The sequence below is a fragment of the Eptatretus burgeri genome, chromosome 1, assembly GCF_056783735.1.
Source record: "Eptatretus burgeri isolate ZD-2024b chromosome 1, Ebu_testis_v1, whole genome shotgun sequence".
NCBI lineage: Eukaryota > Metazoa > Chordata > Myxini > Myxiniformes > Myxinidae > Eptatretus > Eptatretus burgeri.
Window position 1 is genome coordinate 45,222,272 of NC_140961.1, and position 23,500 is coordinate 45,245,771.

The window sequence follows — 23,500 nt, forward strand, 5'->3', positions numbered from 1 at the left end:
TAAAACGAATGTTCATTTATGTCAGCAGGATGTATAATAAATAAAGAAGATATAAACACATCTGACTCAAGGACAAGGCTTCAGACTTTGTATAGCCAGGTGAGTGTGCCACTCAAAAATAAATGTCTCAGAAGATAAAGAAAATAGAGTAACACTTGTACATGTAGTGTGTTAAAATAACAGTTTTTGCGACAAAAACATCATATCTTCCAGTCTCTTTGAATGAAAATTCCAACCCCTCATTTTTGACAGGTTTTTATACTAGTATATGTACAGTGCCTATAGAAAGTCTATGCCCCTTTTCAAAATGTTCACCTTTTGTTGCCTTGTAGCCTAGAATTAAATTACATTAAATCAGCCTTTCACCACTTTTATTTACATATTGTAACCTACAACTTCCAAGTGAAAAACAAATTCTACAAATTTCAGAAAATTAATGAAAAATACAAAACTAGAAAATCTTGGTTGGATAAGTGTCCACTACCCCCTTTTTACAGCAATTGTAAATTCGCCACGAAGTGGCCAATGGCAACGTTGAAAGAGCTACAGGCCTTTATGGCAAATACTGGTCACTGTGTGCATGTGACAATATCCCAAAGACTCCGCAAGTCTGGTCTGTACGGTAGGGTGGAAAGAAGGAAGCCATTACTCAAAAAGCCCACCTCGAGTCCCACTTGAGGTATGCAAAAAACCACTCCAGAGATTCTGAAGCCATGTGGTGAAAAGTTTTGTGGTCTGACGAATCCAAGATGGAACTTTTTGGCCTAAATGTAAAATGTTGCGTTTGATGCACTTCCAACACAGCACATCACCCAAAGAACACCATTCCTACAATGAAGCATGGAGGTGGCAGCATCATGTTATGGGGATGCTTCTCATCAGCAGGGACTGGGGCACTTGTCAGGATAGAAGGGAAAATGGATGGAGCAAAATACTGTACAGAAAAATCCCAGAGGAAAACCTGCTGCCCTCTGCAAAAAATCTGAAATTGGGACGGAAGTTCACCTTTCAGCATGACAACGACCCGAAGCACACAGCCAAAGCTATACTGACTGGAGTGGTTAAGGAAAATAAAAAAACAAACATTCTTGAGTGGTCCAGTCAGAGCCCCGACCTAAATCCAATCGAAAATCTGTGGTATGACTTGAAGATTGCTGTCCATCAACACTCCCCACACAACATGACTGAGCTTGAACAGTTTTGTGAAGAAGAATGGGCAAATATTACCCAATCAAGTGTGCAAAGTTGAAAGAGACCTATTCCAACAGACTCACAGCTATCATTGCTATCAAAGGTGCTTCCACCAAGTAACTCAGGGTTAACTCAGGGTGGTGGGACACTTATCCAACCAAGATATTCCAGTTTTGTATTTTTAATAAATTTTCTGAAATTTGTTGAATTTGTTTTTCACTTGGAAGTTGTGGTTTACGACATGTACATAAAGGTGGAAAAAGTCTGATTTAAGGTAATTCAATTCCAGACTAAGACAACAAAAGGTGAAAATTTTGAAAGGGGGTGTAGACTTTCTATAGACTGTAATAAACCAGAAATTGACACGACACTAAACGTCATGCGCATTTGCAAACCGCCGCGTCACCTTCAATGCCAGATGGCTTCCAGAGTTACTCAGGTCTTTTTTAAAGACTGAGTTTTAAAAGGTCATAAGTAAAAGAAAGTGGAGCCACCCATCTCTGCCTGTTGTGACCATTTCAATCTCGGTCTTAAAAAATTTAAATACCATAAAAAAAGACTTGACACTGCAGGAGCCATCTGGAATTGGAGGCAAAGTTGTGGTGTGCATGAGCACAACGTTTAGCGTCATGTTTATTTCAGGTCAGAAGGGTGATTTCTGGTTTATTAATCATGCCGAAACGCCACTCCACATCCTCTCTGGTGCACAGCATGGCAGAGACAAGGCACTCGTGTGGCGGATGATCATTGTTAAAAGTGTGCAGCAATAGCTGATATGGGACACGATCTGTCTTGCTTCCTCGCCAAATTATAGTGTTTCATATACGTATCTATCTACCTCTCTATCATATATATATATATATATATATATATATATATATATATATATATATATATATATAATCTGTGGTATGACTTGAATATTTATACTATATATATATATATATATATATATATATATATATATATATATATATATATATATTTATTTATACAACTTTTGGGCATTTTGACCTACTGTGGGTATCTCATTAATAAAATACCTCTCCATTCGCATGTTTCTGCCTCAACTGCAACAGGTTGGACTCGAGATGTTTCTTAGACTCTTCCACTTGAGCAGATTGTGCAGTCAAGCTGTCCTGCATGCACCGTAGGGAACCAAAGAGTGGTGGAGAGAGATCATTAGTTCCAAGTGGACTGCTTTTATGCCCAACCTCAAATTATTTCAAATATATCATCCCCCCCCCCAAAAAAAAAAATGGGTAACAAGATGCTATGAAAAAGTCAGCACTCCCCAAAATCCTCCTAACCAAATAAAAACTAGAGCAAAGTCAAAGGCGTGCCATCGCAAATCCTCACGCTTCCCACTTAAAGCAAAGTTGAAAGATGGCAAAAAGTTTCACCTGTAATAAATAACCCAATATCAAATGGAGATTTTTTTTTTAATCCCCATGTTGACCCCATGACCCTGTCCCTACCCCCTGTTGTATGAACAGTTTGTCAAATACCAGAAAAATTGTTACATATTTCATGCTTCGTTTTCTCAAAAACAGAAAACATATTCTGTTTTCTATACATACACATATATATATATATATATATATATATATATATATATATACATATATACATATATATTGTTGCGGGCCGGCGGAGTCGGGTGAGACGACCACAAGCAACGTCGATTCCCACCAGACTCCCCGGAATTGTAGGCCGTCGCACACGGATAATTCCGTGACACGGCGGATCACTTAACTGACCGTGGACGCCAATAACTCAACCGCGTGACCGAGGGTCCTCCCGTCTATGGGTTAATCGGGTTACCTAAATAATCACGTGGTTGAATTACCGAGGAACCACGCCCTCGGTACGCCTTGCCCGAACCGGATCACTACCGGATCCGATCACTTCTCCGGATCGGATGCAGCCGAGCAACACTGCCAAGGACGTACCGGCTAAAAGGAACGGATCGTTGGGAATAAAATCCCGGTGAGAGTAGGATTCGGACCATGCTGGACCAATGAGAGAAAAGACAACGGCGAGCTGGGAACATTCCTAACGATAATTATTTATTAACAAGCAAGCAAGGAAAAGTATGTGGTACGACAAAGATTTATTGGGTATGTAATGCAGGGAAAGAGGAGAGAGGTGTGGTGCGACAATAATACAAGCAACTTAGGAAAGCAGACACAGGGCAGACTTGACGCGAGATTAATAACAGTAACAACAATAATGATCTTCTTCAGACTTGCTTAACAGACAGGCGCCAGCACACTCAGACACACACAGAAAAAGAAACCCCAATGAGAAGGGACTTTTGCAGCCAGGGAGGGAGGGAGTTGAGGTTATGCTCTCGGTACCTGGGCGTTTCGGGGGAGGGGACGCTCCGTGGTGCGGTACCCGAAAGTAGTCGCGTTGTCTCTGGCCCAAGCCGCACGTGTGGAGCCTGTGTTCTGAAGGAGGAGCTTGAGTGGAGAAGGGCAGAGTCCAGAGTGCGAGGTTGGAGTAGCAGGTGAAGACTAGAAGCAGGTGGTTCGTCGAGGCGAGACATGGGCGGAGTCAAGAAGCAGGAACACACAGCGTGAAAACACCACTCCGAATCACACACACACACCCCACGGAGGAGCTTCTCCGTCTTTTATAAAGCCTGAAGCTCGGAGAAGGGGATCAGGCCGAATTTGACGTCATCACCCGAATCGGGCACTTTGATTGGCCCCGACCCCTCACGTGGTCTGCCAGCTTGGACCTGGTTTCGGGTAGACATTGGTGCAGCCCACCCACCCTACTGCTAAAGCGTACGTGACTCGCCACACATGTCGGGTTTCGGGGGGTGGACGTTGGTGCAGCTCGCCCTCCTTGCTGCTAAAGCGTTCGTGACTGATTTATCCCGGGAAAGAAAAGAAGAGAAGAGTGGGCATGAAATGAATAGTGTACTAGACAGTAGAAAAATCGTGCAAATTATGATACAAGCATCAAATTTGGCATTTCTGTTCTGCAGGGCTTTCTGATCAAATCTGCCCGATTGGCCATTTGAAAATCCAAATTTTGAAAAATTTGAAGGAAAAAAAAAACTTCAAAAAAATTTGAAGTCACAGCTGGCTGAAATTCTTGAAGCGCAAGTGAACATCCCAGACAGTGAACCAAGGGGAGATGCAGTCATCATTGATGGCTCAGCACTTATCAATGCCCTACCTCCACGCACTTCAAAGATATTTGATAACTATGCTAAAGAAGACATCATCCCAAAAGTGGAATTCTATGGTGCCAGGTACGAGAGGGTGGACGTAGTGTTTGATGTGTACAAGAAGCAAAGTCTGAAGTCCGAGGCAAGGTCGAAAAGGCGGCAAAGAATCAGAAGAAGAGCGACAGGAACCAGTAAGACCCCAAGTAACTGGAGAAGCTTTCTTCGAGATGACAGCAACAAGACCAAGCTGTTTCACTTCCTTGCGGAAAAGATGTGTGAAGCACAGACGACAAGCACAGTCATTGTCACAAAAGGAGAAGATGCCATTAGCAACACAAGGAAGTCACTGGATGCTGTGTCTCCATGTTGTCATGAAGAAGCTGACACTCTAATATTTGTACACGCCAGGGATGCAACGACGGATGGTAGCAAGTCCATTATTAAGGCTAATGACACGGCCGTACTAGTCATAGCAATATCTGTACTGCCATCCTTACAGGAACTAAGTCTTGAGAACATGTGGATTGCCTTTGGCCAAGGAGCCAAGGCACGATGGATTCGAGTCCATGAGGTAGTTTCTGCAAGAGGGCCTGAGAAAGCTAAGGGATGCCATACTTCCATGCGTTCACTGGATGTGACGTCGTGTCTGCATTCCGCAGTAAAGGGAAGAAAACCGCATGGCAGACTTGGAACGTCTTTGATTATGTTTCTGAAACATTCACCAATCTCAGCCAGCATCCAACATTGATTGGTGATCTTGACTTTTTTGGGTTTTTTTTTTATTTTTTAAATTTGGATTTTCAAATGGCCAATCACGCAGATTTGATTAGGATCCCGTGGAGAACAAATGTGCCAAATTTGATGCTTGTATCATCATTTGCACGATTCGTCTCAAAAATTGCTGTTATCTGCCCCACAAGAAAGGGAAAATTATTTATTAACCCTAACTATTATACCATCGCAACGCACTCCCCGTTGTCCCGCTAAACAAAGGGAAGGGGTCTATCTACATGTATATTAATGGCATAACTGTCTTGGGACACCCCTCTGTTGTATACATGCGGTTCTTTGTGCGGAAGGGGTCTTTGTGCCACCAAAACTGATCAATCTGATATCTGAACTATACTCTGGTACTAAGAGTGCTGCGAGATGTGGTGATACCATCTCTGACTTATTTCAAATTGTTGCTGGAGTTTGTAAGGGTGTGTACTGGCCCCCACACTTTTCAGAAATTGTATGGACTGGATTCTGGGGAGGATGGCGGAGAGATCAAGCTGCAGTGCATCGTTTGGGAATGTCAAGATTTTTGACCTTGATTTCGCAGATGATGCAGTTATCTTTGCGGAGACTGGATATACTTTTGGGGGCCTTCAGGGTGTTGAATGAGGAGTCGGAGCCACTGGGATTATGGGTTTCCTGGGTCAAAACTATGATCGAGGCTTTCAATGACATCTTGGATGCTGCTGTCCTGTCTGTACCTGTTTGTGGTGAGGATGTTGAAGTCACAGAGAGATTCACTTACCTTGGCAGTGATATTCATGTCTCTGCTGGTTGTGAGACAGAGGTCACCAGACGTCTGGGTCGGGCCTGGGGAGTCATGGATTCACTGGATCATGGGGTGTGGCGCTGCGGGTACTTGTGAGAGAGGACGAAAGTCTGAGCCTTCATATCCTTGGTGCTTCCAGTCTTGCTCTATGAATGTGAGACTTGAACTCTGACCAGGGATCTGAGACGGAGACCTAATTCCTTTGGTACCAGGTCTCTTCGGAGAATTCTTCGCTTCCGCTGGTCGGACTTTGTGTCTGACGAGCGGCTGCTGAGACTCAAATGAGATTTGTTACCTGCATAGTCCGTGAGCGTCAACTGCGGCTGTATAGACATGTGGCTCATTTTACTGACGCTGATCCTGCTCACCAGATTCTCTCAGCAAGGGAGCCTCGTGAGTGGAGGAGGCCAATGGACCGACTACGTGCCTCATGGTTACAGCAGGTTGATCAGCATCTCAAAGAGATGGGGATGGGCTAGGCATCTGCCTTGGAGATGGCCAGACGGAGGCCCCTGGAGTAGCAGCGGAAAGTGGACACAGCGACGCGCTGCTCCGGGAAAGAGACAAGAGGGAAAGAGCCACGATGCCCTGACAAATCCAGTCAACAGGGAAGAATGGGGAAGATTTGGCCCCTGACTTGCGTTGATTGGGGGGGGGGTACAGCCACAGCGAAGAGGTATCCCTGATAGTGTGATTGTAATTGCATTTCGTTTTGTTTCCCATTTAGTTAAGCTGGTGAGAATGTGGCAAGTAATGCAAGGGGCCATTTGTCAAGAAGCAGGTCATTGGGACCAGGCTCATGACTACCCTGTTGCAGGAATAACTGAGAAGTCAAATCTAAATTGCAAATATCAAGTCCAATTTCACAAACAAATCAATTCCAGAGATGAAACCATGAGAATAACTGCTTGTACGAAAGATAATCTCAAAACGTACGATGCACAATAATTTGAATTTATGATGTACAGAACACATGCTTTGGAGGATTAATTCAAGAAATGAAACATTGTCATAAATATTGTGCTTAAAGACGTAACAGACAACACAAATGGGAAATGAGAGCAATTTGAGCCTCAGCATTTCTCCATGGGAACAAATTTTGTGTCCGTTTATATGCATGGGTTTTTTGGCAGGGGAAGAATGATGTGAGAGAGAACAAAGAAGTTTGATCCGTTTCCAAGGATCTACCACCAGTGCAACAGTTCAAGCAGACATTACCATGCCTACAGAGCCAAAATCCCAAATAGTTGAATGGTTACACACTCAGGTGAATGACCAGGTTGGAATTTGGGTTGAAATCACTTGCTTATCAAATTAACAAAATTCCATCCATCCATTGGGACCAGACTCTATGCAGAGCATCAGTGCTGCTATTGGGCACAATCCTGGACAGGTCGCCACTCCGCCGCAGGATACTCGAATGGCTCAATCACCCCAGCAAGCTGGTACTTATTTCGCCGACCTCAGAAAGATGACAGGTAGAGTCAACCCCACCTGGTATTAATTCAACAGCCAAGTGAGATTTAAACTCAGGAGCCCAGAATCCCAAGCCCACCACCCTAACCATTAAGCCAACACCAGGCATAAATAACAAATTACTACCCAAATAATGGTAACTGTTAAGTAACCGGAAAGTTGAATAAGCTTCAGAAAGCATACCACAACAAGGTTAAGTTTGGTAGTCCCATTAATTTACCTTGAGCTCGGCATGGGCGACTTCAACTGCAACCACTTTGTGTTGTTGGTGCTTCACCGTCATGCACATGAAGCACATTAAGCTGTCATCATCTTTGCAGTAGAGTTGAATCAACTTCCCATGATCTGGACATATGGGTCGTTTTGCCTGCTCCTCCACACCCAGGTTCATCTGTGTGACCATACTGGCTATTATCACATTCTTTTTGAGCTGAGGTTTTTGGGGGAAAACCTCACGACAGTTCGGACAGATGTAAGTGGAGGTCCCTCCTCTGCAGGCCCAGTACTGATTCACGCACTCCAGACAAAAGGAGTGACCACAGCCCAGGGTTACCGGGTCATTGAGCAAATCCAAACACACGCTGCATATCAGCTCATCACTTCCAAGTCCAGCAGCAGAAGCAGAAGACATTATGGGAGCAAACAAGGGGTGTCCACGACAACCTAGAACAAAGGAAGAAATCCATCACAGATGGGGGTAAAACATTAAAATGTTTGTTTGGAATGGTTATCACTATTGAACTTGATTATAAAAAGAAAGTGAAAAAATTGGGGTAGATACATAACCTCGTTGAAACATAAACTGATTCCTCAAAACAAGGCGATGCAAACAACCCAACACCTCCAAGTCAGGTTAACGATACAACCCAACACCTCCAAATCAGGTTAACCATACAACCCAACACCTCCAAATCAGGTTAACCATACAACCCAACACCTCCAATCAGGTTAACCATACAACCCAACACCTCCAAATCAGGTTAACCATACAACCCAACACCTCCAAATCAGGTTAACCATACAACCCAACACCTCCAATCAGGTTAACCATACAACCCAACACCTCCAATCAGGTTAACCATACAACCCAACACCTCCAAATCAGGTTAACCATACAACCCAACACCTCCAAATCAGGTTAACCATACAACCCAACACCTCCAATCAGGTTAATCATACAACCCAACACATCCAAATCAGGTTAACCATACAACCCAACACCTCCAAATCAGGTTAACCATACAACCCAACACCTCCAATCAGGTTAACCATACAACCCAACACCTCCAAATCAGGTTAACCATACAACCCAACACCTCCAAATCAGTTCAACCATACAACCCAACACCTCCAAATCAGGTTAACCATACAACCCAACACATCCAAATCAGGTTAACCATACAACCCAACACCTCCAAATCAGGTTAACCATACAACCCAACACCTCCAAATCAGGTTAACCATACAACCCAACACCTCCAAATCAGGTTAACCATACAACCCAACACCTCCAAATCAGGTTAACCATACAACCCAACACCTCCAAATCAGGTTAACCATACAACCCAACACCTCCAATCAGGTTAACCATACAACCCAACACCTCCAATCAGGTTAACCATACAACCCAACACCTCCAATCAGGTTAACCATACAACCCAACACCTCCAAATCAGTTCAACCATACAACCCAACACCTCCAAATCAGGTTAACCATACAACCCAACACATCCAAATCAGGTTAACCATACAACCCAACACCTCCAAATCAGGTTAACCATACAACCCAACACCTGCAAATCAGGTTAACCATACAACCCAACACCTCCAAATCAGGTTAACCATACAACCCAACACCTCCAAATCAGGTTAACCATACAACCCAACACCTCCAAATCAGGTTAACCATACAACCCAACACCTCCAATCAGGTTAACCATACAACCCAACACCTCCAATCAGGTTAACCATACAACCCAACACCTCCAATCAGGTTAATCATACAACCCAACACCTCCAAATCAGGTTAACCATACAACCCAACACCTCCAAATCAGGTTAACCATACAACCCAACACCTCCAAGTCAGGTTAACCACACAACCTAACCAGGTTAACCACACAACCCAACACCTCCAAGTCAGGTTAACCACACAACCTAACCAGGTTAACCATACAACCCAACACCTCCAAGTCAGGTTAACCACACAACCTAACCAGGTTAACCACACAACCCAACACCTCCAAACCAGGTTAACCACCCAAATCAACACCAACCCTCCATTGAAATGGAGCCTTCGTCAACAAGGACCCAATGGAGGGACGAGTAACTTTGGGGCAAATCAGCACATCGCTTCACGTGTCACCACATCCAGTTGGATCACAAACCAGAGACGAAGGCAAACACACGCATGGAAATGACGTCACGCCCTTCGTCACAAACGGGAAAGATTGTTGTAAAAAACCAAAATCATTTCGAAAACTTCCTCAATCTTTTCTCTCTCAAGTGCTCATCCACAATTATAGTGAATGTAAGACATTCTTTTTACCGTTTGGTCCACCAAAAAATATTTATATAAAAAGTCTCCATTTAACGACAAGGACATGTAATGTGGATGCGTGGATGTTCAGTGGGAAATAAATAAACGGGACATCTGGGACAGCAAGCTCATTGTCCCCTTGTACGCAGGGTCAGATTCTACTTCGTTATCGAGATGTGTGTGTGTGTCTGTGTCTGTGTCTGTGTCTGTGTCTGTGTCTGTGTCTGTGTCTGTGTGTGTGTGTGTGTGTGTCTGTGTGTGTGTCTGTGTGTGTGTCTGTGTGTGTCTGTGTGTGTCTGTGTGTGTCTGTGTGTGTCTGTGTGTGTGTGTGTGTGTCTGTGTGTGTCTGTGTGTCTGTGTGTCTGTGTGTCTGTGTGTCTGTGTGTCTGTGTGTCTGTGTCATTCCAAACTTCCATTTTGAAAAATAATAATCGACTTCAAGTTCAAGCAACAACATCGAGCAACACGACTAAGTTATATCAGTGAATCGGTTTGATGCTCTAGATGGAGCTGTTTGAGAGGTCTCAAAGGTCTGGCAGAGAACCAACACCCACCGATGAAACAAAAGCTTTACTCTTCGAATATGGAATGTAACTAGATAAAACAGCTTTCATTTACAACCAAATCAACAAATCACAGGTTGTTTGTTTATATTTGCATATACCAAAGAACAAATGTAAGGGTTAAATAAAATCCCAGAACAAGTGTGTGTCCCACGCTAGGGAAAGACAGAAAACAACATCTGTTCAATCTCAACAATGAGGTTTCAAACTTGTCTCCCTCCTCTAAAACCTGGCGATGCCTTGTCAAGTCCGTCTCTAGTGTACGCTCCCCCTTCCATCCCTTCCCCCACTTCAAATGGCACCACAGCCAACTCCGCTCGTGAGAAGACAGAATTCCTCAATGCTGTGTTTTCTACAAAATCTTGTGTCCCTCACCCCTCCCACTCTGTCCCAATCCTTCCCCATCTTCCCCAATTACTTCTGGACTCTGTGTCTTCCACCCCTGAGAATGTGGACAAGGTTCTCTCAGTCTCAATCCTTGACTCTGACTCTGGACCGGACGGCATCAGTCCTCGTGTCCTAAAAACCTGCTTTGGTGCTCTTGCACTACCTCTCTACCCTTTTCACCTTGTCATTTACCATCGGTCATCTTCCATCTCCTGAGAAATCAGCAAACATCACAACATTGTATTATAAAGGTGCAAATAAACAGACCCTCTTAACTACAGACCAATTAGCTGACTTCCAATCAGCAAGATCATGGAATCCATCATCAGTTGATATAAAGGAGAGGAGATTGGGACCATATTCTGTGCAGAGTGTTGGTGCTACTTAAGCAGTCTCCTTGGCTATTGGACACAATCCTGAACGGGTCACCATGATGACAGGATACCAGCAAGCTGGAACTCATTTTGCCGAACTCGGAAGGATGACAGACAGAGTTAATATAAAATCATTCCTTTTCTCCAACAGCCTCATCTCACATCATCAATTTGGATTCAGACCTGGTCACTCCACCTTGGACATGCTGCTTCTACTCACTCAACAATGCATGGAGACCCTCAATGTCAGACATGAGACCAGCTCTGACTCTCTCTGGACATATCTCATGCTTTTGATACAGTCTGACATCCCAACTGTGTCTGCGGACGTCCTCCTGCAGTTGGGTTACTTTTTTATTAGGAGGTTGGTGGCAGGATTTGCACTCCGGCCACCGTAAAACCCTTCATTCCGCAAAACACAAAAACGCAAAAAAAATCTGAAAACCCACTCCGTGGGAGTACCTCCTGTGCAGCTTCCCTTCGCAGGGCAGCTCACCGGATGATGGGATTGGGGCAAAGCCTTCGGGACCCCCAATCTTTGATGATAGGAGAGAAACCACGGGGTAACATCCCTGGGTCAGATTGCGGGAGAGTGTGTCGGAGTGGTGCTGAGGTGTCGTCCACCAGACGGCGGTCTCCTTGGGTTAACCTGAGGCGGTCCCTTCGGGTGGGTGCCTGGAATGTCCTATCCCTAAGAGAGGATGATCACCTGTCTCTGTTATCATCTGAGCTCAAGCGTTTGGACATCGGGATTGCAGCTCTCTCTGAGGTTCGGAGACCGGATTGCGGCGAGATAATGGTGGATGGTTACACCTACTATCGGTCTGGTCGCTCTGATGGTTACCATACCCAAGGAGTTGCTGTAGCTGTGTCCAATAAGCTGACCCCAATGATAATTGAGGTAACCGGTCAACGAGCGTATTATGAGATTAAGGATTCGTCACTCCTTAGGTGTCATTTCCCTGGTCTCTGTTTATGCTCCAACTGAGGCGAGTGATCTCACCGTGAAGGATGCATTCTACGCCACGCTCGAGTCTGTGGTTGATCAGTGCCCCAGACAAGATACACTTCTAGTCTTGGGAGATTTCAATGCATCGACTGGAACTGATAGGGATGGTTATGAGGTGTGTGTTGGTCCCCATGGGTCAGGAACTATGAACCAGAATAGCACTAAGTTCCTTGACTTTGCAAGAAGTCATGGACTTAGGGTGGCTGGTTCATGGTTTCAGCGCCCACAAGCTCATCGCTGGACTTGGTATTCCAACGCTGGCGGTGTGACAAAGGAGATTGACCATGTCCTCATTGACGGTCGTTGGAGGATGATCCAGAACTGCAGGGTCTACCGGAGTGCTCAGTTCCTCAATAATGACCACCGGCTTGTTGTAGAAACTCTAAAGCTGCACCTTAAATCGTGGAGAATGGTACCATCCCAGCCTAGGCTGGATATTGGCAAGCTCAGGGATGAGAGAGTAGCTAAGGAGTTTGCGAACAGGCTAAGTGGACACTTGGGGGGTCTGGGTGCCTTGGGGGGTCCTGAAGAGTTGTGGAGTGCCTTCAAGACCACCGTCCTTGATGTTGCCGGTGGATGTCTTGGAGCTCACCACAGGGCAAAGAAGATTTTGTCTCTCAAGGGACACTGGATACCATTGACCAGAGTCGCAGGGCCAGGCTGAATGGCAGAGCTGAGCTGTTCAGGGAGCTGAGGAGTAAAACTGTACGTGCACTGAGGGTGGACAAGGAGGCCTATGTGCGAGGAATCTGTGAGGGGGTAGAGCATCACCTGTAGACAGGTGATTCTAGTCCCGCTTACAGGGGAATTCGCGCATTGCGTTCATCCAAGCACATCCCTCGGAGCACTGCAGTTAGAGCAGAGAGCGGTAGGCTCTTGACAGAGGAGTCTGAAGTGAAGGCCCGCTGGGCCGGTTACATTGAGCAGTTGTACCAGGCTGATCCCCCAGCTGTCGAGTTGGACGTCAAGGGTGTTACAATCCCTGTTGCTGACCCTCGAATCGACTGTGGTCCACCTTCGCTTGTGGAAACACGGGCTGCGGTGAACCGGTTGAAACGGGCAAAGCTCCAGGGATCTGTGGCATCCATGCTGAACTTCTCAAGGCTGGTGGAAATGCTGCACTCGTGCCATTGCATGCAGTTTTGTGCTCTGCCTGGAACACAGGCATCATCCCAAATGATTGGAAGAGGGGCCTTGTTGTTCCTCTCTGGAAAGGGAAGGGTGATCGCCAAGACTGCAACAACTACCGAGGGGTGACGCTGCTCTCAGTGCCGGGCAAGGTCTTTGCTCGGATAATTCTTGATAGGGTTCGCCACCATCTGCTTGAGCACCAGCGTCCAGAGCAGTCAGGCTTTACACCAAAGAGGTCAACAATTGACCGTATCCTTGCTCTTCGTGTCCTCACCGAACGCAGACGAGAGTTTCGGCAGGGGCTGCTTGCAGCCTATGTTGATCTCTGTAAAGCGTTCGATTCAGTGAATCGGGATGTCCTCTGGAGGATTCTTGGTCTTCGTGGGGTGCCACCAAAACTGATCGATCGATGTCTGGACTCTACTCTGGTACTGAGAGTGCTGTGAAGTGTGATGGTACCATCTCTGACTTATTTCCAGTTGTTACTGGAGTTCGTCAGGGATGTGTACTGGCCCCCACACTTTTCAGCACTTGTATGGACTGGATTTTAGGGAGGATGTCAGAGAGATCAAGCTGCGGTGCATCGTTTGGGAATGTCAAGATCTCGGATCTTGATTTTGCAGATGATGCAGTCATCTTTGCGGAGACTTTAGATATCCTTTTGGGGGCCCTCGAGGTGCTGGATGAGGAGTCGGAGCCGCTGGGATTACGGGTTTCTTGGGTCAAAACTAAGATCCAGGCTTTCGGTGACATCTTGGATGCTGCTGTCCTGTCTGTTTCTGTTTGTGGTGAGGATGTTGAGGTCGTGGAGAGATTCACTTACCTTGGCAGTGATATTCATGTCTCTGCTGGCTGTGAGTCAGAGGTCACGTCTGGGTCGGGCCTGGGGAGTCATGGATTCACTGGATCATGGGGTGTGGCGCTGCCGGTACCTGTGCGGGAGGACGAAAGTCCGAGTCTTCAGGTTGTTGGTACTTCCAGTCTTGCTCTCTGGATGCGAGACTTGGACTCTGACCAAGGATCTGAGACGGAGACTTAATTCCTTTGGTACCAGGTCTCTTCGGAGAATCCTTGGCTATCGCTGGTCAGATTTTGTGTCCAACGAGCGGTTGCTGAGGGAGACTCGGATGAGATTTGTTACCTGCATAGTCCGTGAGCATCAGTTGCGGCTGTATGGACATGTGGCTCGTTTTCCTGACGCTGATCCTGCTCACCAGATTCTCTCAGCGAGGGAGTCTCATGAGTGGAGGAGGCCAGTGGGCCGACCACATGCCTCGTGGTTGCAGCAGGTTGACCATCATCTCAAGGAGATGGGGATGGGCCTGGCATCTGCCTGGGGATGGCCAGACGGAGGCCCCTGGAGTACCGGCGGAAAGTGGACGCAGCGACGCGCTGTTCTGGCACATGCTCCCATACCTGACTTGACCTGACATCCTACCTTACTCTCCAAACTCTCTGCATATGAAATCCAAGGCCAACTCCACACATGGCTTACTGACTTCCGCTACTCTTGTCGCCAACGTGCGGCTCTCAATGGAGTCCTCTCATCGACTTTCCCTGTCAAGGCTGGAGTGCTCCAAGGCAGTGTTCTGGGCCCAGTCCTATTCCTGATCTTCATAAATGATCTCTTTGACTCTCTGGAAAATCCCCTTTCTCTATTTGCTGATGACTTCACCTTCTGCCGTGACATCACTCATCCTTCAGACAGGATGAGCAACCTCTTCCCTTCTCGTCAGACCTTGAAAAAAAATGAAAAAATAATAAACCACAAGCTGGTCAAACACTTGGAATATGTCTTTCAATCTTGACAAATCTCATACTCTCACTATCCCTCTCCAAAAGGACCATCTGGTAAACCCTCCTATCTACGTCCTTAACAATCCTCTTGAGGAAGTTCAGTCATTGAAACTCCTGGGTCTCACTATTAGCCATGATGTTTTCTGGGCAAACCACATTTCAAAGTTGGCCTCCAAAGCCAACCGCCGACTGGGCAACCTCTGTCATACAAAGTCCTTCCTTGGCACACCTGAACTCCTATTCACAGACAAGGCCTTCATCTTCAGCTTCATTAAGCACTGCTCTCCCCTTTGTGCTGGATCCCCTGCCTCACATCTTGCTCAGCTTGATGCCGTAGAAATCAAGACCTTTGAGATCATTGGAATCTCGCGTGATGAGGCTGCATCTGTGGGCATATCACTTTGCCATCGTGGACAGGTCGGTGGTCTCTCGATCTTCTACTCCCTCCTTTCTGGTCTTGCACCCTCTGGGAGGATGGGGGGATTGAGGTGTCGGAGGCGGGGAGAGGATATTGAGGTGTCGGGAAGGGGGGGAGGGATATTGACTCACAATGGTGGGTGGGGTGGAGTCATGAGGGGGAAGGTTGTGAAGCTGTGAGGGGGTGGAGAGGTCTGAGGACTTGAGGTGGTTCGGGAGGTGGGGGGGGTGGTTGAGGAATTGGGGTGAAGAGGAGGGGGGGTTGAGGACTTCAATTCACATTTTACCTTACGTGGAATTTCCACGGGTCCTTGCTAGTGTGATGCAGTACGTTCAAATAACACAGAAAACGCATGAAGTAATGCACTTTCAAAAACGCTGCAGAACATGCTTCGTCCATTGCTCGATAATAAAGTAATATGTCACAGTTCGTGACAATGCTTTCGTCACTCGAAAATTTAAATATACATTCAAGTTAGAAGTAGTCAGGTATCTGTGAATTGCAAGAGGTCCTCCACTCAGTGCTGCCGAGCCCTGCAGTACGTACGCCGCACAAGCCTTACCTCTGATGTTGCTGCCGCGACGACAGATGGTGGTGTGATGCTTGTGACACCGGGCGGGGCTGGACACGTGAGAGAGACGAGACTTGAGTGTTGCCGCCTGGACGAAAAAATGTCTCACCGATGGTTGGTCATGTTTTTCCAGTCGTTGTCGGTTTGTGAATGGCGGTTTCATTTGAACGGCAAGACTCGGTTTTATGGTTGCTTGCAATGAGTTATGACGAGTCGTCGCCATGCGTCAAAAATAAGGACCTCCACTTCTCAATCACCTTGAAGTAGCATGTTCAGTACATGCCGAGCATCTTGATGACACCTATTAACAAGGATGTTGTAAACGGCACTTACTAACACAATGTTCCTGTCAAACCCACCAGCCACCACCCTCCACCTGTAAACGACACTTACTAACACAATGTTCCTGTCAAACCCACCAGCCACCACCCTCCACCTGTAAACGACACTTACTAACACAATGTTCCTGTCAAACCCACCAGCCACCACCCTCCACCTGTAAACGACACTTACTAACACAATGTTCCTGTCAAACCCACCAGCCACCACCCTCCACCTGTAAACGACACTTACTAACACAATGTTCCTGTCGGACCCACCGGCCACCACCCTCCACCTGCAAACGACACTTACTAACACAATGTTCCCGTCAGACCCACCGGCCACCACCCTCCACCTGTAAATGACACTTTCTAACACAATGTTCCTGTCAGACCCACCGGCCACCACCCAAAACCCTCCACCATAACGTACGAACGAGCAATTGCGTGTTGAGCTACGATTTTAATGGACACCAACCAGCACATTAATTACCCGTCGGGTGATTGCGTCACCTCCCCCCACCAGAGTGACACACACAAACTAACACTGATAAGTAACCCTACATTGTGAAGCACCGGCATCACGTGATGTAGACCTCTCCTCGCAAGTGTGCACCGTGGCTCTGACACTTACTTATTCTGTTCATGGAGGACATAATCCATGGGTAGACAAAGTACACATTTCGAGGTCGGGAGAGAAAAGGAATAGGAAATGAAGATTGGTAGAGAAATACAACAGGTGGATTAAAAAAAAAGGTGAAAGGATGAAAGGGATGACCCTTCACTATTAATTGCATTTGCCGCCAAAACAATGACATGAAATCACATGTCACATCCATCGTTTTCTCACAGAATGCAAACAAAATGGCGTCCCCAGACCACGTGACCAGAATTTTCCGGACACGTCACGTCGCCCCTCTTTCTTCACGGGGACTTCACCTCAACCCACCTCCTCTCCCTCATAAAGTTGACACAGCTCCACTCTCTGCACCCTCCTCCCGCTCCTACCAAGCTCATGGGCATTCCCACGTCAAAACAGCGGACCATGTGACCTTTTCCGCTTCACAGAAACCCGTTGACACGGACACATGGCCGCTGTCCTGTTCAACTCACAATTTGAGAAAATAGTTGGGAAAAAAAAAAACAGCAAACCTGCATAACCTCCGCAGGAAAAGCTTGGCTTCAGACAAAAGATCATTCTAAACCGAAAGGGTTCCGAAATTGGCGGCTGGAGGTTCGAGTATGGAGGGTTTTCAGAGCGATCCCATTGTGGTGAATCGAAGGACGTGGCGCGTGATCACATGTCGCACGGCTCGAGCACGGAATAGATAAAGCCAAGCTCCGCGCGGACGGGGCGATTGTCCCAGGGGCATTGTCATTTACGGCGGCGGTCCACTTGGTGCTCATTGAATGGTGAGAATTGAGAGTATATCGGACTCCGTGCTTATACTGATTTATTTTGCGGTGATTAGTTGCACGTGTATACATTACGGCTTATGTACTCCTTGCTGCACCTGTATTCCCTGATGTGCCCGTAGAAGCGGCTTCAATCAAATGGAATAAAGCCTACACTCTGAAGGTTCTTCTCTCGCTTTCATTTCAATTTATTCCATTTGGTTTTCTCGGCTCTCTCAACCAACGATGGACAAGATCTACAAACCAGAGAGGTTCGACGCAGACCCAAACGCGACTGACTCGGAAATGAAATGGTCGCATTGGTTCCATTCCTTCTCACACTATCTGACCATCATCGAAGAGGGAGCTGACAAATTGGCCGCCCTTGTGAATCATGTCTCGCCCAGCGTATACAGGCTCTTCTTGGAGTGTGACACCTACGATGCAGCGATCGACGTGCTGCAGGCGCTCTACGTGAAGCGCAAGAACGAGGTGTACATACGACATCTTCTCAACACACGCAAGCAAGCAGCCGGGGAGACCATCGATCAGTTCCTGCAAGCTCTGAGACAGCTGGGAAAAGACGGCAGCTTCCGGGCCGTAACCGCCGAGGTACACCGAGATGAAGCAACCCGAGAGGCATTCATCCAAGGGCTCAGGTCAGCCCACATACGGCAACGCTTACTGGAGAAAGCGCAACCCACTCTTGAAAAGGTAGTCGACCAGGCTCGAGCGATGGATACGGCTCAGCAGCAATCTGAGTCATTTGGGACACCGATGCTGCTAATGAACGCCGCTACGGTGGAAACTCAAGGAACCCCACAGGGCACCCCTGACACAGAGGATGGAGAAAAACCCGAGGAGTCGGATACCCAGACCTCGACAAACTCCTCAGCAACTACTTCGGTTGGTAAATGCTTCTTTTGTGGGTACAAAAGACACCCCGCCACAAATGCCCCGCCAGAGATGCCACATGCATGAATTGTGACAAGAAAGGGCATTATGCCAGGGTATGTAAATCTACTCGAAGGAGAAATAAACCCACTTCTGCGGCTCTCTACTCACAAAAGAAACTAACTGCAGCCTCATCGGGGAATCTATCCAAGTCTATCATCAACGTACGAATTAATGGGCATATGGTTGAGGCTCTGATTGATACCGGTAGCTCTGAAAGTTTCGTCAACAGCTCGCTAGTGAAGGGCAGGAAATGGAAGATCCACCCGACAGACAATACGGTATGCATGGCCGCCACATCACTACAGTCCCGCGTACGAGGATACTGCAATGTTGAATTGGACGTAAAAGGGTACACGCATCGGGATGTAAGGGTACTGGTGCTTCGTGATTTATGCGCAGACGTAATCCTGGGTCATAATGTCCTCAAGCAGCACACGAGCGTCGAAATACCCTTTGGAGGAAGCAAACCTCGTCTAATTTTAAATGCTTTGACCACCGCAGAGGTAACGTCCCCCCAGCTGTTTGCTAACTTGTCGCCAGTCTGTAAACCGATAGAGATCAAATCGCGGCGATATACCACTGTTGATACGAACTTCATCGCTTCAGAGACCAAGCGATTACTGGAAGAAGGAATTATAGAATCGAGCGATTCGCCATGGCGCGCACAGGTGATGGTCACCGCCAATCAGAACCATAAGAAACGAATGGTTGTCGATTATTCCCAAACGGTCAATCGTTTCACCCATCTCGATGCCTACCCTTTGCCGCGCATAGACGAGATGGTCGAACGCGTGGCCAATTATAAGATATTCAGCACCATCGATTTGCGAAGCGCCTATCATCAAATTCCCATCCGAGAGGAGGACAAACCTTACACCGCATTCCAAGCAGGTAGACACCTCTACCAATTCAGGAGGATTCCGTTCGGTGTCACGAATGGAATAGCTTGCTTCCAACGAGTTATGGACGACATCATCTCAGATGAAAACCTCAAAGACACTTTTGTTTACGTGGACAATGTCACAGTGTGCGGTAAGGATCAGGGGGAACATGATATGAATCTGGACAGATTCTTGAGCATTGCTAGAAAATATAATCTGACCCTCAACTACGAGAAATGCGTATTCTCGGCAAGGTCAATTGACCTTCTCGGCGACACGATAGCCGACGGCACGATTAAGCCTGATCCTGAACGATTGCGCCCACTTCGTGAGCTACCCCCACTTCAGGACCTGCAGACGATGCGCCGGGTGATCGGCATGTTCGCTTACTATGCGAGATGGATTTCGCAATACTCCGAGAAAATACATCCCCTAGTGCATTGCAAAAACTTCCCACCAGATGCCGCTGTTGTAAAAGCTTTCCACAGCCTCAAAGATGATATCAGTAATTCCGTGGTATTATCGATCGATAGCTCGATTCCCTTCGTGGTGGAAACAGATGCTTCTGATCACGCGATAGCTGCGACGCTTAATCAGTCTGGGCGACCCGTCGCGTTCTTCTCGAGAACTCTCTCTGGAAGCGAGCAGAGACACTCAGCAATAGAGAAGGAAGCGTACGCTATTGTCGAAGCCCTACGTAAAGGGAGACACTATTTACTGGGAAACCATTTCACGCTCGTCACGGACCAGCAATCTGTTGCATTCATGTTTGATGGGAAAAATAACGGGAAAATTAAGAATGAAAAAATTATGAGATGGCGGATAGACCTAGCCTGCTATAGTTACGACATTGTTTACCGGCCCGGGAGGGAAAACCCTGCTGCAGACACCTTCTCCCGGGTCTACTGTTCGGCGACAATCAGTCGGGCTTTGCAAGACCTACATGTGTCTCTTTGCCACCCAGGGGTAACCAGAATGGCACATTTCGTGCGCAGACAAAACCTTCCCTATTCTATTGAAGATATTAAACAAATGAATGCTTCATGCCCTGTTTGTGCTGAACTAAAACCCAGATTCTATGGCGCGGCTTCTGGCAGATTGATCAAGGCCACTTCTCCCTTCGAGAGACTAAACATTGACTTCAAAGGGCCCCTGCCGACCGAGACAGACAACAGATACATATTCACTGTTGTTGATGAATATTCAAGGTTCCCTTTCGCATTTCCGTGCTCGGATATGACCTCGGGCACTGTCGTGAAATGTCTCTCTGACCTCTTCGCTATGTTTGGGAAACCTTCGTACATACATTCAGACAGAGGGCCGTGTTTCATGTCGGCCGGGCTAAAACAGTTCCTATTAGAGCACGGCATAGCAACTAGTCGAACGACGGGTTACAACCCACAGGGTAATGGGCAGGTGGAACGGTATAATGGAGTTATTTGGAAAGCCGTAACTCTGGCGTTGAAATGAAGAGGACTGGGCCCCGAGCGGTGGGAGGTTACCCTTCTCGACGCTCTGAATTCCATATGCTCTTTGCTCTGCACGTCCACCAATGCAACTCCTCACGAACGAATGTTTACTCACCAGCGACGTTATGTTGACGGCCAATCGGTACCCCACTGGCTAACCCATCCTGGAACAGTGTTCATGAAACGCCCGGTACGACAAAGCAAGTATGAACCCATGGTGGAGGGGGTCGAACTCATCGATACTAATCCAGAGTATGCTCATGTCAGACTCCTGGATGGCAGGGAGACCACTGTGTCGGTTCGCCATTTGGCTCCCTCAGGTACTCCTCCCGCAGGTACACCACCATCTGGCACACCTCCCTCTGACATCCCCTCCCCAGGTGTTCCCTCCCCCCAGGAACTCCACCCGGGAACGGTGGCGACGGGGCTGCCGCGTTCCACCCGAGAGCGATCGAGGAGTCATCCCCGGCACGAGTCGAGGCTCACCAAGAGGATCGGAAGCCTCCCTCAAGTGAAACCGCCATTTACTCCTGGAGAGGTCGTCGGATAAAACCCCCTCGCCGACTCAATCTGCAAAGGGGATTATCGGCATCCTCGATGCTCATGCTCCTATATGCTCATTATATCATATATCGATGCTCATTACCATGCTCCTACAACTCAAAATAATCCTCACTGCTTGGCATGTATGCTTCTGTAGTTTAAATAGTTCGCATTGCTTGAAATGTATACTCCTGTAGCGCTGAAGTAATCATGGTGCGTTAGTTGGGCCTCTAGTTACATTTTAAAGACGGGGAGAATGTGGTGAATCGAAGGACGTGGCGCGTGATCACATGTCGCACGGCTCGAGCACGGAATAGATAAAGCCAAGCTCCGCGCGAACGGGGTGATTGTCCCAGGGGCATTGTCATTTACGGCGGCGGTCCACTTGGTGCTCGTTGAATGGTGAGAATTGAGAGTATATCGGACTCCGTGCTTATACTGATTTATTTTGCGGTGATTAGTTGCACGTGTATACATTACGGCTTATGTACTCCTTGCTGCACCTGTATTCCCTGATGTGCCCGTAGAAGCGGCTTCAATCAAATGGAATAAAGCCTACACTCTGAAGGTTCTTCTCTCGCTTTCATTTCACCCATAATGCCGTGCGCGCCGCCATGTTGCTTGTATTCACTTCCTTGGCAACGATCGCCTCAGTAACTCGACCATCGAGCACGTTTATCTCGTTATTCTGACTTACTGCGATGGAAGGTTACGCTCGTCGTTTTGCCTTGTTCCGTTTTGTTTACCTTTTCTCGCTTGTTTGTTTAGCTTGCCAACCAATATGGCGCCCGCGCATTGCATCATGGGTATTGAAACTCGTCGAGATAATTTTTTTTTCGTGCTGACAGGATGGTCGAAACTCGAGAGGTGTGTACATTCGCCTCGAAGCCGTCTATCCAGGGTTCGAATCCCGACACGGCTACAAACTGCCGTCCCGCTGTTTCACAGGCAAAAGGTGATTCGTCGTCTCTTGGATGGACGTTAAGCCGGATGTCCATTCTGCCGGAATTAATTGGTGGGCGTTGAAGATCCCATGGTGTCCTTCGCGAGGAGTAGGCGAGCTTTCACCGGCATCCTTATCAAATTATAAATTCCTCTCCTAACTGCTGGGAAGACAATGGCAAACCACCGAGTGAAATGAGTGAGAGAGAGAAAGGCCTTCGATGGGTTCGGCTTTAATTCGCTTGATTGAAGCCATCTCTACAAACACAAACAAAAAGGCACATCAACAATCGACTACAGCGAAGTATAATAACAATTAACCAGCAAACACACAGAGCGAGGTACACTCTCAACTCTCACCGTTTAAGCCTCAGTCGTCCACAACGCCAGTCAACGACAAGAACCGAGGGACCGTCCTTCAGTCAGACCAGTTTGTCAGACATCGCTTCACACGCAAGTCACACGTCACGTGACGCGACTTCGTCTTCTTCTTCTTTTTCTTTGATTTCACCACAGTGGATCCGTGAAAAGGTGTCCGCAGCAGCGTTGTCCCTCCCAGGCCGATAAACAAGTCATAGCTATAACAAGATAGATCGATGCGCCATCTCATTTTTAATTTTTCCGTTATTTTTCCCATCAAACATAAAAGCAACGGAGCATCAATGTTGCCAAGCAACCAAGGACCTACCTTCAGGCAGAGCAATCAATCGACATGCTCAATATCTCTATCTCTATCTCTATCTCTCTCCCCCCCTCTCTCCCTCTCTTTTTTTTCATTCACAATTGTTATCTTTTCTAATTCTCCAC

The 23,500-nt window shown here is 47.1% G+C and overlaps 1 protein-coding gene across 5 annotated transcripts in view; it reads right to left on the reverse strand.

The window, feature by feature from the left end:
• Window positions 1-23,181, reverse strand: part of LOC147034370 (zinc-binding protein A33-like) — a 30,194-nt gene extending 7,013 nt beyond the window's left edge. The window contains exons 1-4 of one of the 5 annotated variants that reach the window (XM_085881655.1): window positions 23,054-23,161; window positions 16,178-16,487; window positions 7,618-8,060; window positions 2,235-2,330 (exon numbers count right to left, since the gene is read on the reverse strand). In XM_085881655.1, coding sequence (XP_085737781.1) covers window positions 2,235-2,330; window positions 7,618-8,060; window positions 16,178-16,409 — 771 coding nt within the window. In that variant the 5' untranslated portion in view covers window positions 16,410-16,487; window positions 23,054-23,161. Of the gene's footprint in view, window positions 1-2,234; window positions 2,331-7,617; window positions 8,061-8,183; window positions 8,331-9,673; window positions 9,828-16,177; window positions 16,488-23,053 lie in introns of those variants that run through there. The other 4 variants (XM_085881684.1, XM_085881662.1, XM_085881679.1 and 1 more) reach the window with 4 other exon arrangements.
• Window positions 23,182-23,500: the final 319 nt, after the last annotated feature.